We start from the raw sequence: 13,565 nt of genomic DNA, 5'->3' as shown, positions 1-13,565 counted from the left end.
TAGTTCTAATAACAACAACTACAACAACAAGAATGACGATGACGATAATGATAATAAGATCATTCAGTTTTATGTACCACCCTTCAGGATGACTTAACACCCACTCAGAGCAGTTTACAAAGTATGTTATTATCCCCACAACAACAAACGCCTGATGAGGTGGGTGTGGCTGAGAGAGCTCCTAGAAGCTGTGACTGACCCAAGGTCACCCAGCTGGCTTCAAGTGGAGGAGTGGGAAATCAAACCCAGTTCTTCAGATTAGAGTCCCATGCTCTTAAACACTACACCAAACTGCCTCTAGATCTAGTTACGATACATTCCGGGTTTAACACATTTTTTGATGGAAAAGATGGCTTTCCTGTGTTGGACAGGGAGGACACAACAAAGAGAGAAAGAGATGGGAACAAAAAGTCCTGATCATAAAGAATTTTTTGAAAGTTGCGTTTTATTTGTTAGCTCGTTTGTCTCAGTACTTGTCAGGTTCTGGCAGTTAGATCCCTATAGCACTCCACTGCATACAGTTCAGGGTATGAGTTAAACTTACTTTATGAGAGATCCATCAGTATCAGCATACAGAGACACAGGTTTTGGCAGAAGTGATGTGTAGAAGTTTGGAGGGGTTAGTTATAAGGGAAGTTTCCACCTTTAGGATATGGACGGTTAGGATTCTGGCATGGAGCCAGGAAGGGAGGGGAAGGGGTTGAGACAGGAGGAGAGAAGAACTGGAAGAGAGAAGCTAAAATGAAGTCATTTTCAGTTCCCAGGCTCAAGCCGGCACTCAAGGACACATTCTCTAGCAGCTACAAGAACGAAAGTAGACACCACAGTAGGCACCTGTAAGATTACCATCTCCCAGCCAAATAGGCCAACTTCACGTACTCTCAGAGGATCAGTACAAAGCACAGAATACAGAAAATACTCATGGCAGATATGTAGGCAGACATATATGACAGTACTGATGGTCATCTGCTTCTAGAATATCTAACTTAGCTGTTGTCTTTTTCTATTTTCATCAGTTTTCTACTGATTTGCCCCTTCTTTCTTTCCACTTTGTTTGTTGGTTTTTTTTTTAAAGCTGTTTGGAAAAGTTGTGAATTAGGGTAGATCACATAGATCAATGTATTGATGTTTATATTGTATATATTTGTAAAAATTAAAAGCAGTACAACTGCAAATTAAAAACAGAATATTTGAGATAGAAGAATTGAATTGCTAGGATTACATTCTACTTGTAAATTGAAGTGTGTGTTGTTAGACTCTTTTACCCCTTGATGAACACAAGTGCTTCAGTCTTAGAAATTCAAAACAACATTCACAACAGTCCTTTTACTTACTGATAGTACTTTATCTATTACATGCCTTTCCAGATAGATTTGCTGTGTTACCAAACAATAATCTTCAAATTTTTAAAATCAACAAAACTCATGAAGGAGTTTACAGATGTGAAGGAAGAGTTGAAGCTAGAGGGGAAATTGACTTCCGAGATATCATTGTCATTGTAAATGGTAAGCAGCAAAACTGAACTATACAACTAATGTTTTGCTTTGCTTTATTGAAATAATGCAAATCAGTATTTGGTTATATATTTCAAATATTCATAAACTGAGGAATATACTCCTTAAACACCAAATAAATGTACACAATCGCATTCACTCAACTCTGGTATTTGAGTCCTGACGAAAGACATTGTGGTCTTGAGAGAGTTTTTTGTCCTTCTTGTACAGTGCTGTATCTCAGGTTGGTGGCATCACAAAATCTATTGTGGTTGAGACTAAATTTATGTATAATTGTTTAAGAGTTATGGTAGTTGTGCATTACATCCGATTTTATAATTATAAAATATCAGGGTAATATTTAATGAATAGATTTGCATTATTGTATCTTCACATTTATTATTTAAACTAAGAGATATTGTGGGAATGATTATAGATCCAGAGGAGTTAGCCGTGTTAGTCTGTAGTAGCAAAATCAAAAAGAGTCCAGTAGCACCTTTAAGACTAACCAATTTTATTATAGCATAAGCTTTCGAGAATCAAGTTCTCTTCGTCAGATGCCTGATCAAAACTGGGCAGATACAGAAGAGGAGGGGGAAAGAGAGAAAAAAGGGAGGGGGCATAAATCACAAGAAGGCAGAATGCAATTAGCATGGAGGCTATCAAAACATTCCTTTGCTTGGAAATGTAAACATTTCCTTTTGGTGTGCAGTCAGTTTGTAGCAGTGAAGGTATCCAATGCCTATGTAGTATAAGCCTTCGATGACCACAGCTCTCCCTGCCAGCTGCATCTGACAAAGAGAACTGTGGTCCCCGAAAGCCCACACCAGGCGTCACTGGGCTCCCCCAGATCACGCCTCTGTAAAGAGAATCTGTTACCTGTGGTAATGTGATAACCATTCATAGTCTCTATTCAGTCCCCGCTTGACAGAGTCAAATTTGCATATGAATTCCAATTCAGCAGCCTCCCGTTGGATTTTGTTTTTGAAAGGTTTCTGTTGAACCACAGCGACCTTTAAGTCTTTGGTGGAATGTCCTGGTAGATTGAAGTGTTCTCCCACTGGTTTCTGGACGTTTCCATTTCTAATGTCAGATTTGTGTCCATTTATTCTTTTGCGTAGAGGTTGGCTGGTTTGTCCAATGTACAGAGCAGAGGGACATTGTTGGCACATGAGGGCATATATCAGGTTGGAGGATGAGCAGCTGTAAGAGCCAGAGACAGTGTAGTTGATGCCATTGGGTCCTGTAATTGTATTCCCTGGGTAGATATAGGGGCAGAGCTGGCATCTGGGTCTGTTGCAGGGCTTGGTACCTGTGCTGGTGACTCTGCTGGCCGATTCATGATTGTAAGTGAGAAGTCGTTTAAGATTGGGGGGCTGTCTGTAGGCAAGGAAAGGTCTTCCACCCAGGGCTTCTGAGAGAGAGGTATCATTTTCCAGGATGGGTTGTAGCTCACTGATGATACGTTGGATCGGTTTGAGCTGGGAGCTATAGGTGACAACCAGTGGTGTTCTGTTGTTAGTTCCTTTAGGTTTGTCCTGGAGCAGACTGTTTCTGGGTACTAGTCTGGCCCTGTTAATTTGTTTCTTCACTTCATTTGGTGGGTACTGTAGTCCCAAAAATGCTTGTTGTAAATCTCTTAAGTAAATCTCTTAAGTAAATCTCACACTTAAGAGATTTACAACAAGCATTTTTGGGACTACAGTACCCACCAAATGAAGTGAAGAAACAAATTAACAGGGCCAGACTAGTACCCAGAAACAGTCTGCTCCAGGACAAACCTAAAGGAACTAACAACAGAACACCACTGGTTGTCACCTATAGCTCCCAGCTCAAACCGATCCAACGTATCATCAGTGAGCTACAACCCATCCTGGAAAATGATACCTCTCTCTCAGAAGCCCTGGGTGGAAGACCTTTCCTTGCCTACAGACAGCCCCCCAATCTTAAACGACTTCTCACTTACAATCATGAATCGGCCAGCAGAGTCACCAGCACAGGTACCAAGCCCTGCAACAGACCCAGATGCCAGCTCTGCCCCTATATCTACCCAGGGAATACAATTACAGGACCCAATGGCATCAACTACACTGTCTCTGGCTCTTACAGCTGCTCATCCTCCAACCTGATATATGCCCTCATGTGCCAACAATGTCCCTCTGCTCTGTACATTGGACAAACCAGCCAACCTCTACGCAAAAGAATAAATGGACACAAATCTGACATTAGAAATGGAAACGTCCAGAAACCAGTGGGAGAACACTTCAATCTACCAGGACATTCCACCAAAGACTTAAAGGTCGCTGTGGTTCAACAGAAACCTTTCAAAAACAAAATCCAACGGGAGGCTGCTGAATTGGAATTCATATGCAAATTTGACTCTGTCAAGCGGGGACTGAATAGAGACTATGAATGGTTATCACATTACCACAGGTAACAGATTCTCTTTACAGAGGCGTGATCTGGGGGAGCCCAGTGACGCCTGGTGTGGGCTTTCGGGGACCACAGTTCTCTTTGTCAGATGCAGCTGGCAGGGAGAGCTGTGGTCATCGAAGGCTTATACTACATAGGCATTGGATACCTTCACTGCTACAAACTGACTGCACACCAAAAGGAAATGTTTACATTTCCAAGCAAAGGAATGTTTTGATAGCCTCCATGCTAATTGCATTCTGCCTTCTTGTGATTTATGCCCCCTCCCTTTTTTCTCTCTTTCCCCCTCCTCTTCTGTATCTGCCCAGTTTTGATCAGGCATCTGACGAAGAGAACTTGATTCTCGAAAGCTTATGCTATAATAAAATTGGTTAGTCTTAAAGGTGCTACTGGACTCTTTTTGATGTGGGAATGATTGTGCTCTACTTTTCTATCTCAGCATTTGCCCCCCTATTCGGAATGAAGAGATGTACACAAGGCTTGGGTGAAAAAACAGGGCCATTTATTGATCAACAATAACCAAGAACTGAACTAAGAAATTAATGGCAAGGGTGTAACTAGCGGTAAAGGTTGAGACAAGGGGTCAACTGGACCTACTCCTCAACCTGCTTGGGCAAGCACCCCCTGTCCCAGGCGCAAGCCATCCAGTGCATGGCTGAAGCCCAGCCGGCCAGGCAAATGGTTCCCCCCTTAAAGCACCATATACCCCAGCCATGAAGCCCGAGGGAAGGCCTTGTCCAAGGGGTCCCACGGGCAGTCTGCCCTCTCAGCTGGCAGCCATAAAGCCTGCCAGCCAATCCGAGACAGACCCCCATTCCCCACCAATGGGGAGGTGCCACTGGGTGCTCACTGGCCCGCTCTGCCTACCCAAACTAACCTGCCAGGCACCTAAACAACCCCCCAACAGCACATCAACTACCTAACCAGCAGTACAAGGTAGGTGAAAAATGCCCCTCACCAACAGCCAATCAGGCGAAGAGTGAAAAAATTCCTACCTGGCCCTGAAAACCAGCGACTGGCAATTCCTTTACTGTGACAACATAGGGTGAGGAGGGCAGGTCGAGCTTGCAATTGCCAACTGCACTGAGGGAGAGGCAATGCTGGCCTATAACGGCCAAGCTACGTCCCCCAGAATAGCCCAGATGCCTGGGAAATTATCTCTTTCTCCCTCCATGCAGGATGGCAAATGGCGGCACCCAGATAAACATGCAGTGCGTGCTCTGGGAGTGCCCTTTTGCCCCCCTATTCAGAATGAAGAGACATACACAAGGCTTGGGTGAACAAACAGGGCCATTTATTGACCAACAATAACCAAGAACTGAACTAAGAACTTAATAACGGCAAGGGTGTAACTAGTGGTAAAGGTCAAGACAAGGGGTCAACTGGACCTACTCCTTGACCTGCTTGGGTGAGCACCCCAGGGGAGAGCCATCCAGTGCATGGCTGTAGCCCAGCTAGCTAGATGAATGGTTCCCCCCTTAAAGCATCATTCACCCCAGCCGTGAAGCCCGAGGGAAGGTCTTGTCCAGGGGGTCCCAAGGGTAGTCTGCCCTCTCAGCTGTCATCTATAAAGCCTGCCAGCCAATCCAAGACAGACCCCCATTCCCAACCAATGGAGAGGTGTCACCAGGTGCTCACCAGCCCGCTCTGCCTACACAAACGAATCTGCCAACACCAAGGCAAAGCCTCTGCTTAGGCCCTAGCATCCCACAATTCCTGTAGGGCTAACCACAACCCTTACCGCAAGTTGATCAAAAGGATATCATTGCCCCTTGCACACAAGTGCATGTCATTACCTCTGTAGAGGTCGGCATATGTGTCCCTGATTTGAGGATGGGGCAGATAAATCCCCAACCCCGCACCCAAAGCCTTTTACATGGCCTTATTGGCCTTGCATCTAGAATGCTCGATCCCCTCATGGTCCAAAGCCTCCCTCCAATCCCTGCATGGGAAAATAGCTGACCACATTGTCAGGACCCCAGGCCACTACTCCACAATGTACCTCAAGTCGGCCTGCACCTGGAGCGTAAGGGTCTTACCCTTAACCCAACCTAGACAATTTCCACCCAGATGGATAACTAAAAAATGGGGGGGAGGAGAAGACCTCCCCTCAAACAGGAGTGGCAGCAAGCCTAGCCACTATAGGCCCCGACGGCCCTGCAACTCAACCTGGGGTCACCAACTGAGGCCAAGCTGGGACCCCAAAGGAGTCCTCTTGGCCTGATGGGCTGCCCAAAAAATCATGCTGTGCCCGCATATGAGGATCCGACACCACCCACGGCGAACCACAGCACTTGAAAAAGAAAAAAGACAATTAGCCAGTGCTTACAAAGGGGCCAGCAGAGGACGGACATACACCCAGTAAGCTGTTGACTGCCACCGTCCGACACTCTGAATGGTCATATCAAGGTAGCCCATTGCGGCTGCCATGGAGACCGCCCCAATCCAGAATGAGTGGGTACAAAATTTGATACCCCCACCAGACCCAACTTGGCCAAAGCCCTCTTGGTGTCAGACCAAAACTGGTCCCAAGTAAGGGGGGTCCCATCACGCCAAAATAAAATCCCATCAGTGCAGCCCCTCATCTCTAAGTATGTGTGCAAAGCCCGCACACGGCACAGTTCAGGCTCAACACAGGAGCCCAGCTTCACCACCGTTCCCCTTTGATGCTGGTCAGTCTTAGACCTCCAGATGCAGAGGAAAACACGATCCCCCACAAACTGCACATCCTGCTCAAGGAGAGCAGGACTGGACTGATCTGTGCATGATTGCGCCACCAGGTTCCCAACTCTAAAAGCCCCCCAAAAGGCCGCAAGCAATGCCGTATAAAAAAGTGCAGCCTCATATCTGGATGAGCACACCGAACACCACACCTCACCTAAACCCCGAAGGACTGATGGAGAGATGGGTTGCCTAGCATCTGACAAGCTACCAAATTCCCTGGATCACCCCTCCAACATCTTATGGAGTCTAAAGTCCCCAGTGAACTCAGGGAGACCCCTGGCTTTGCTGGCAAAGGCCAGGGCTGTGAGGAGCCCCTAATAGACTTAACCGACAGGGCAGTTGCCCGCCTGTCATGAAGAACTGCATAAAATGTTCCACAGGGATAGGCCAGCTTTGGACCAGGCCTGCCTCCAGACGGAAACTAGCAAATTGCCACACAGCGTGATCATATGACCTTGGAGTGCTAGGGGCGATGGATAGGTGGATAGCTCTGTGTGCTTCGGCCCTCCAAGCTTCCATAGATCCAGGGGCATCAGAACAGGCTGCAGATCGGCTTTGAGGGAAAGCTGACAAAACCGTCCCATCTGCTGGTGAGACAAAGCATCTGCCACACCATTGTCAAGGCCGGGAACATGTTTCACCCTGAACAAAATGTTCAGGCAGAGGCACTGTAGCGTGAAAGCCCTGACCAGCCTCATAACCCTAGGCAACCTGGAGGAAAGGGAGTTAAGCACTTGTACCACCACCATATTGTCGCACCAGAAATGGATGGCATGGTTGGCAAGCTCATCCCCCCACAACCAGACCACTACTAGGATCGGAAAAAATTCCAAAAAGGTAAGGTCCTTGGTAATAACACCATCATGCCAATCTGCTGGCCAAGGCTCCGTGCTCCAGTGCCCCCGGAAGTAAACCCCAAAGCTTGTGGAACCTGAAACATCTGAGGCGACATGCAACTCAGCCTCGAGCAACAACTCCTCCCACAAGAAAGTGACCTTATTAAACGATGAGAGGAAATCCTCCCATACCCCCAGATCATCTCTGATCCCCTGTGATAATCTGACCCTGTGTTGAGGCAACCACAGGCCAGCCATAATGTTGCACAGCCGCCGCAAAAATGCACACCCAGGTGCAACAGACTTACAGGCAAAGTTAAGATGGCCAACCAATTGCTGCAATTCGAGGAGGGAAGCCTTCCTCTTATTCTTAAGCACAGCCAAATGCCTCTGAAGGTCCACAACTTTGGCATGCAGTAAGCGGAACGTCTGCCAGACCATATCAATCTCAATACCCAGGTACGTTAATACTTGAGCCGGGCCTTCATTTTTTTCATGTGCAAGAGGAACTCCCAATTCCTCATAGCAATGCAGCCTCTGATGCAAGGCCCACTCCAGGAATGAGCTAAACTTTTCGAAAGCCATGCAAGAAACAGAGCAGCCCATGGGAAGTTCTCTGTCCATGTAAAATTGGCTGGAAAACAAGGAACCCAAAAACTCAAAATCATCTGAGTGGACCAGTAAAAGGCGAAATGCAGATTTGATGTCACATTTCGCCATTTCTGCCCCCGCCCCTCAGTGTTTTACCATATGGATAGCCTCATCAAAGGACGTGTACCACATGGTACACAAATGCTCTGGGATGGCGTCATTCACCGACCCACCCTTCGGAAAGGACAGGTGATGAATCAAGCGGTACTCACCTGCCACTTTCTTCAGCACAACTCCCAGAGGAGAGACCCTAAGATTAGGAACGGGAGGGGCAGGGAAAGGCCCCCAAACTCTGCCCTCAGCACATTCCTTGGCTATTTTAAGCCGCATGACCTCCTCCATGCCAACCACCGAACGCAGGTTGGATGACATGAAGGGGGCTTGAAGGCCCTGAAATGGAATGCAAAAGCCAAACGTAAAACCATCTAATAGGAACTGGGCAGAAACACGGTCAGGGTACCCCTGTAAGGCCTTAACCAGCACTTTCAGTTTTATGGGTGTTGGGCCCCTTGTCAGCTGCAGACTGACCTGACCCACCTCCGGGTCACCTTTCAGCACCACGCAGCCGAGGCCTGGGACATGCTGAGAATGAATGAGAACCCTTGCAGTGAGGGCATTTGTACTTGAACCCACATCCCCTCCTAGAGCACACCCCTTGATAGGCAAATTCCCAACAAAGCAGCCGGGGCTGAACCGACTGCCCCATGGGGGCGCAGGAACCAGGAGAAGAGGCCAGGCCCTGCAGTAAATGCCCGCCGTCGGACCTATCACCGAGGTTGGGCTTACCTGGGCCATACATTGCAGCCAAAGCTGCTGGTGAATTTGGTCCCATGGCAAGGTAGGGTTAACCACAGCGCGCATATGGAACTCCTCGTCATACTGCAGTCAAGTTGCACCAACGAAGTCCGTGTACCCCCTGTATACAATGTAAATATGCTGGAATAAGGGGGCCGCCTGCTGTGGCTGGGTGCACGCTATGACCCCGGCATAAATCAACATGCCAGGCAACCAATTGGCCCACGTGCGGTCAACCTTGCGCCGCTTAAGCCTTTCCTTATCGCGGTCATCCATCTCCTCTTTATCCTTCTTTTCCAGTTCTCTGAATAGAAGGATAAAGACGTCCACAAACTCCCCACATAGGATTCTATCTCTAGTGGCTAGCATCAAGTGGTCCCCCAGCGGCAAGGCCGTATCCCCAAAGGGCATAGCCCTGTAAAGCATGACCCCCAAAGCAGAAGCCTGGTAATAAGGCCCCACGGGGAAGGGTGGCCAAAACAATTGAGGCTGCCTCAAGCATTGAACACCAGTAGCGGTGCTGGGAACACCCCCAGCCGGCAAAGCAGCAGGTGGGGGGGACCCCATACCTGGTTAATAGGGCATACCCTGGTGACCCCAAAATTGCCAAGGACCTGCACCTGCCTGCGCTGTATAATGAGGTTGGCCCAACCAAGCCGAGCAGCCCGGTTGAGAGGCAACCAGCAGGCCGCCATGCTGCGGCTGAGGCATAAGCTCACCAGAAGTACTACCCATGCCAACAGGCCCCCAAAGCCAAGAGTGCGTGTCATGTGATGTGGGTGACTTACCCTGAGACTCGGGGGGTGGTCAACAACCACAGCAATAGGTAGCATCTCCTGCTCTCCGATCTGCTCTTTCTCCGCACTGCTGGTCGCGGCTGCAGGTTCTGGGTCTTCAGGTTGATCACCAGCATCATCCCCCATTGCACCTGTTGAACTTTTCCAGGACAGACAAGCGGGTTAAGACATCCCTTTGAAAAGACACAAAAGAGACTTTTTCGGCAGCCCTCTTGCCCCTACCACCAACCGTTTGCCCAGGCACAACCCCCCTGGCCCTTTCCAAAGCAGCCAACTTAGCCAAAATTTCTTGCCTCCCCACTACCCCTTCCTCTTCATCAGAGGAAGAGTCAGGCAAGACCCTTTTAGCTGGGGGTCTTTTAGCAGGCTGCTTGCGCTTACTCACACCCCCAACTTTTTTAGGCAGCATGGTTGAAGCAAGAATACCAGCCCTCTGCCAACTACAGTTCAGACCGCCAAAGCATCTGGCCAACTCCCAGACAAGCCCCCTGATCACCAACCACCAGGAGGAAAAGCCTAATCAAATGCCTATACTGTGCAAACCCGCAACAGCGCCCCCCCCCACTGGTCACCAATGCAAGAGAGGGAGGGAATCTGTCCCAAAATGGCCACAGCCACGCAGCAAGATATTACCCTGGCCTGTTGGAAACAAGCGCCCGCAAACGGAGAAAAGGGGGGGGATTACAGGGATAAGCCACCAACAAAAGCCAAGGGCCTCTTCCCTTGCCAGCCTAAAACGGCACGTGGGTGGATAGGGGAACTCCCCAAGCTGAACCGCAGCGCGCCTGAGCCCAACACCCCCTTCCCACTAAGGGTCCACTTAACCGAGCCCCAAACGGGTTGAAAAAATGCTCCCTCGCCGCCGGTGTCTGTATCCTCTCTGCCCACCAAAACGCGCCTCCTCATCATGGCGGGGAAATTCCCGCCAAGAGACGGGGGGGTGAAATCCGCGCCTCCACCCAAGCCGCTGACAAGCCAGCCGCACTGCGCCAGAATGGCCAGGAAGAACAGGGTGATCACTTGTTCAACCGTACCCTGCTCTCCCTAGCAAGCCAAAGACAAGCAAAAATGTCTCCGTTCCTCGAGCTTGCAATTGCCAACTGCACAGAGGGAGAGGCAGGGCTGGCCTATAACGACCAAGCCATGCCCCCCAGAATAGCCCGCATGCCCAGGAAATGATCTCTCTCTCCCTCAGTGCATGAGGGCAAATGGCGGCATCCAGATAAGCACACACTGCATGCTCTGGGAGTGCCGTTTTGGTACAATGTTCACTATAAAGCTAATAATAATCAACAAATGAATTTACTCAAAAATTCATTTACTCTGTCATGATTAAATATTCAGCCCATGCTACAGTATATAATTGTTTGCAGCATCTTATGAAAAGCCATCAGCATATTTATTTTAATTATAGGATAATGGCAGATTTAGCTAGATATACTGCAGAGCCTCTCAGTTTTAAGTCATTATAAAATTTAATAGTGTAATCAACAATATTTATGAAAAGATTTGACTGTGAGGTTTAAATGCAACACTTGCTTGACTTCATATTTTCAAGTCAGTGTCAGTTCTTTAAAGCAGAAGGTTGTCATCTAAAGATATGAACACCCCCCTCCCAGTTACTTTATGTAATTTTATTCCAGATGGGTAATTCTTTCTTTGTAGTATAAAAATAAAACAGCAGTCCAGCGGCACATTATTTACATCATTTATATCCCTCTTTTCTAGGGTTAATAGCTCTGGGTTGGGAAATTCCTGGAAATTTGGCAGTGGAGCCTAGGGAGGGACCTCAACAGGTTATAACGTTATAGAGTCCACCCTCCAAAGCAGCAATTTTCTCCAGGGGAACTGATCTCTGTAATCAGTTGTAATTCCTGAAGATCTCCAGGCCCCACCTGGAGGTTGGCAAACCTATCCCTTTCTCTACAAAGGGGATCCCAAGCAGCTTGCATTGTTCTTCTGTATTCTTGCAAGGGAGGTTAGGGTGAAGATGTATGACTGGTCCAAGGTCACTCACCATGCTTTTATTACAGTGTGGATTTGAACGTGAGGCTCCTAGATCCCAGTCTGATGCTGTAACCACTACACCATGCTGACTTATATTTCTATTAGACTCCATCAGAATTTATTCCAGGGTAAGTTTTGTGAGTCAAAGCTCACTTGATCGGATGCATGCAATGAGATGCATTTTATGAAGCGAGCTCTCACTCACAAAAGCTTACGCTGGAGTGAATTTTTTTTAGTTTTTAAAATGCCTCTGCACTCCATTTTAATTTATAGTGCAATCCTAAGTAAAGTTCTAGGCCCATTGACTCAAGTGGACTTAGAAAGGTGCAATTCTGCTCAGAGTTGCAGTGTTTGTTTCTTTCACCATACTCATTCTGGGGGTTCTGCCAAACTTCAGAAGGAAGGAAGAATGCAAACTAAGCTGTTCTTTTATCCTTTTTACCTTCTATACTGGGAACAAGTTGTGTAGTTTTTTGATAGAGAATTCTCCTTCTTCTTTAAGTCCCTTTTTTGATTTGTGTCAGAATTTTATGATTCTACTTTCTAATTAAAATGTTATTTTCTATGACTGAAGAGATTTCTGTCAAAAATGAATGAAGATGTCTCTGAATCTGCACTGAAAATGCTAGAATGCACTTTTTTTTTTGGTTCAGAACCAGGCTACCAGTATACTCAATCCACTTTGGGCAGTCATGTGTTGGTTCTGTTTTACTAGATTGTGCCTCTAATTGTGTTTGAAATTCACCCTTCAAATTTGTAAGGAAAACATGGTGCTGTATTGATGTCTGTCCAGACTATTAATGTGAAAGTGCAACTTCATTATTATGAAAATATGTTTTGATGTCCAGTCATAAATATGATAGAATAATAAGCATGGTTTATTGTCATATTATTATTGCACCTTGAAATAATCTCATTTCAAGAGACTGAAGACAGGAAATATATAGTTACTAGATTTTAAAAGCAAAGAAGCAAACAAAATTCACGTGACAGCAGAACAAGATAATGAATGATATATCTTTGCCCAAGAAGATTCTTTATTATTCCATTATTATGACTTTGTATTCAGTTATTACATCCAGATATTTGAAATATGCATACATATTCTTTATTAAAGTTTTTTTCTTTATAAAAACATACATTAAAGGGGATTTTAAAATATGTCTTAATACTCTTCTTCCATACTTCACCATTATAGGTTTTCATTTCGGGGGGAGGGGGGAGGGACCTTTGTAAGTGCATGATATGTATAATGGCATGAGCCAACTAAAACAAAGCACTTTTCTGTTCTACTGATTTACATGGGGATGAGTTAAGGAAGGTGTAATGATTTCAAGTAAATGGGTGCATGTGTCTTTAAATTCTTGGTTTGAGCTAGGTAAAGAGAGGGGGTGAGAGAGGGATGAGTGAGTGATATGATTGGTTGATGACTGAGAGTGTGGGTGGAGTGAATGCAGTTAGACTAAGAGTGGAGAAAGAACGTTCAGTCAGAAGAAAGCAGGGTAGTTGTGTGCTGCCTGAATATATTGAAGTATTTATGAGAGAAATATAACCTGTGTGGAAACTGAACTGAGCATGTTTGTGAAAGAACACTCGGTCAGGGAAAGAGAGGCCAGCTGTGTGCTGCCTGAGCAGGTTTAATATTTCTGTGAATAAGAGTCTAGAGAAAGCAGGCTAGCTGTGTGCTGCCTGAGGAGTTTTAAGCATATCTGTGAGAGAAATATTGAGTTAGAGAAAGAGGCTGTGTGTGAAACCTTAGAAGAGATCTGTGTGAATGAGTTTATAGGAAGTAACTTTAAGAACCGAGAACTACATTTATGAAACCAATA

At 46.5% G+C, this 13,565-nt stretch overlaps 1 protein-coding gene across 1 annotated transcript in view; it reads left to right on the top strand.

Moving 5' to 3' along the window:
- Positions 1 to 946: 946 nt before the first annotated feature.
- Positions 947 to 13,565, top strand: part of NCAM2 (neural cell adhesion molecule 2) — a 282,335-nt gene continuing 269,716 nt past the window's right edge. Inside the window, exons 1-2 of the mRNA XM_054973767.1 lie at positions 947 to 961; positions 1,322 to 1,505. Of these exons, the coding sequence (XP_054829742.1) occupies positions 947 to 961; positions 1,322 to 1,505 (199 nt within the window). The remainder of the gene's footprint in view (positions 962 to 1,321; positions 1,506 to 13,565) is intronic.

This window comes from Eublepharis macularius, chromosome 3, assembly GCF_028583425.1.
Source record: "Eublepharis macularius isolate TG4126 chromosome 3, MPM_Emac_v1.0, whole genome shotgun sequence".
Classification (NCBI taxonomy): domain Eukaryota; kingdom Metazoa; phylum Chordata; class Lepidosauria; order Squamata; family Eublepharidae; genus Eublepharis; species Eublepharis macularius.
The sequence above is the reverse complement of the archived record's forward strand: the minus strand, read 5'-3'. Positions and strand labels throughout refer to the sequence as shown.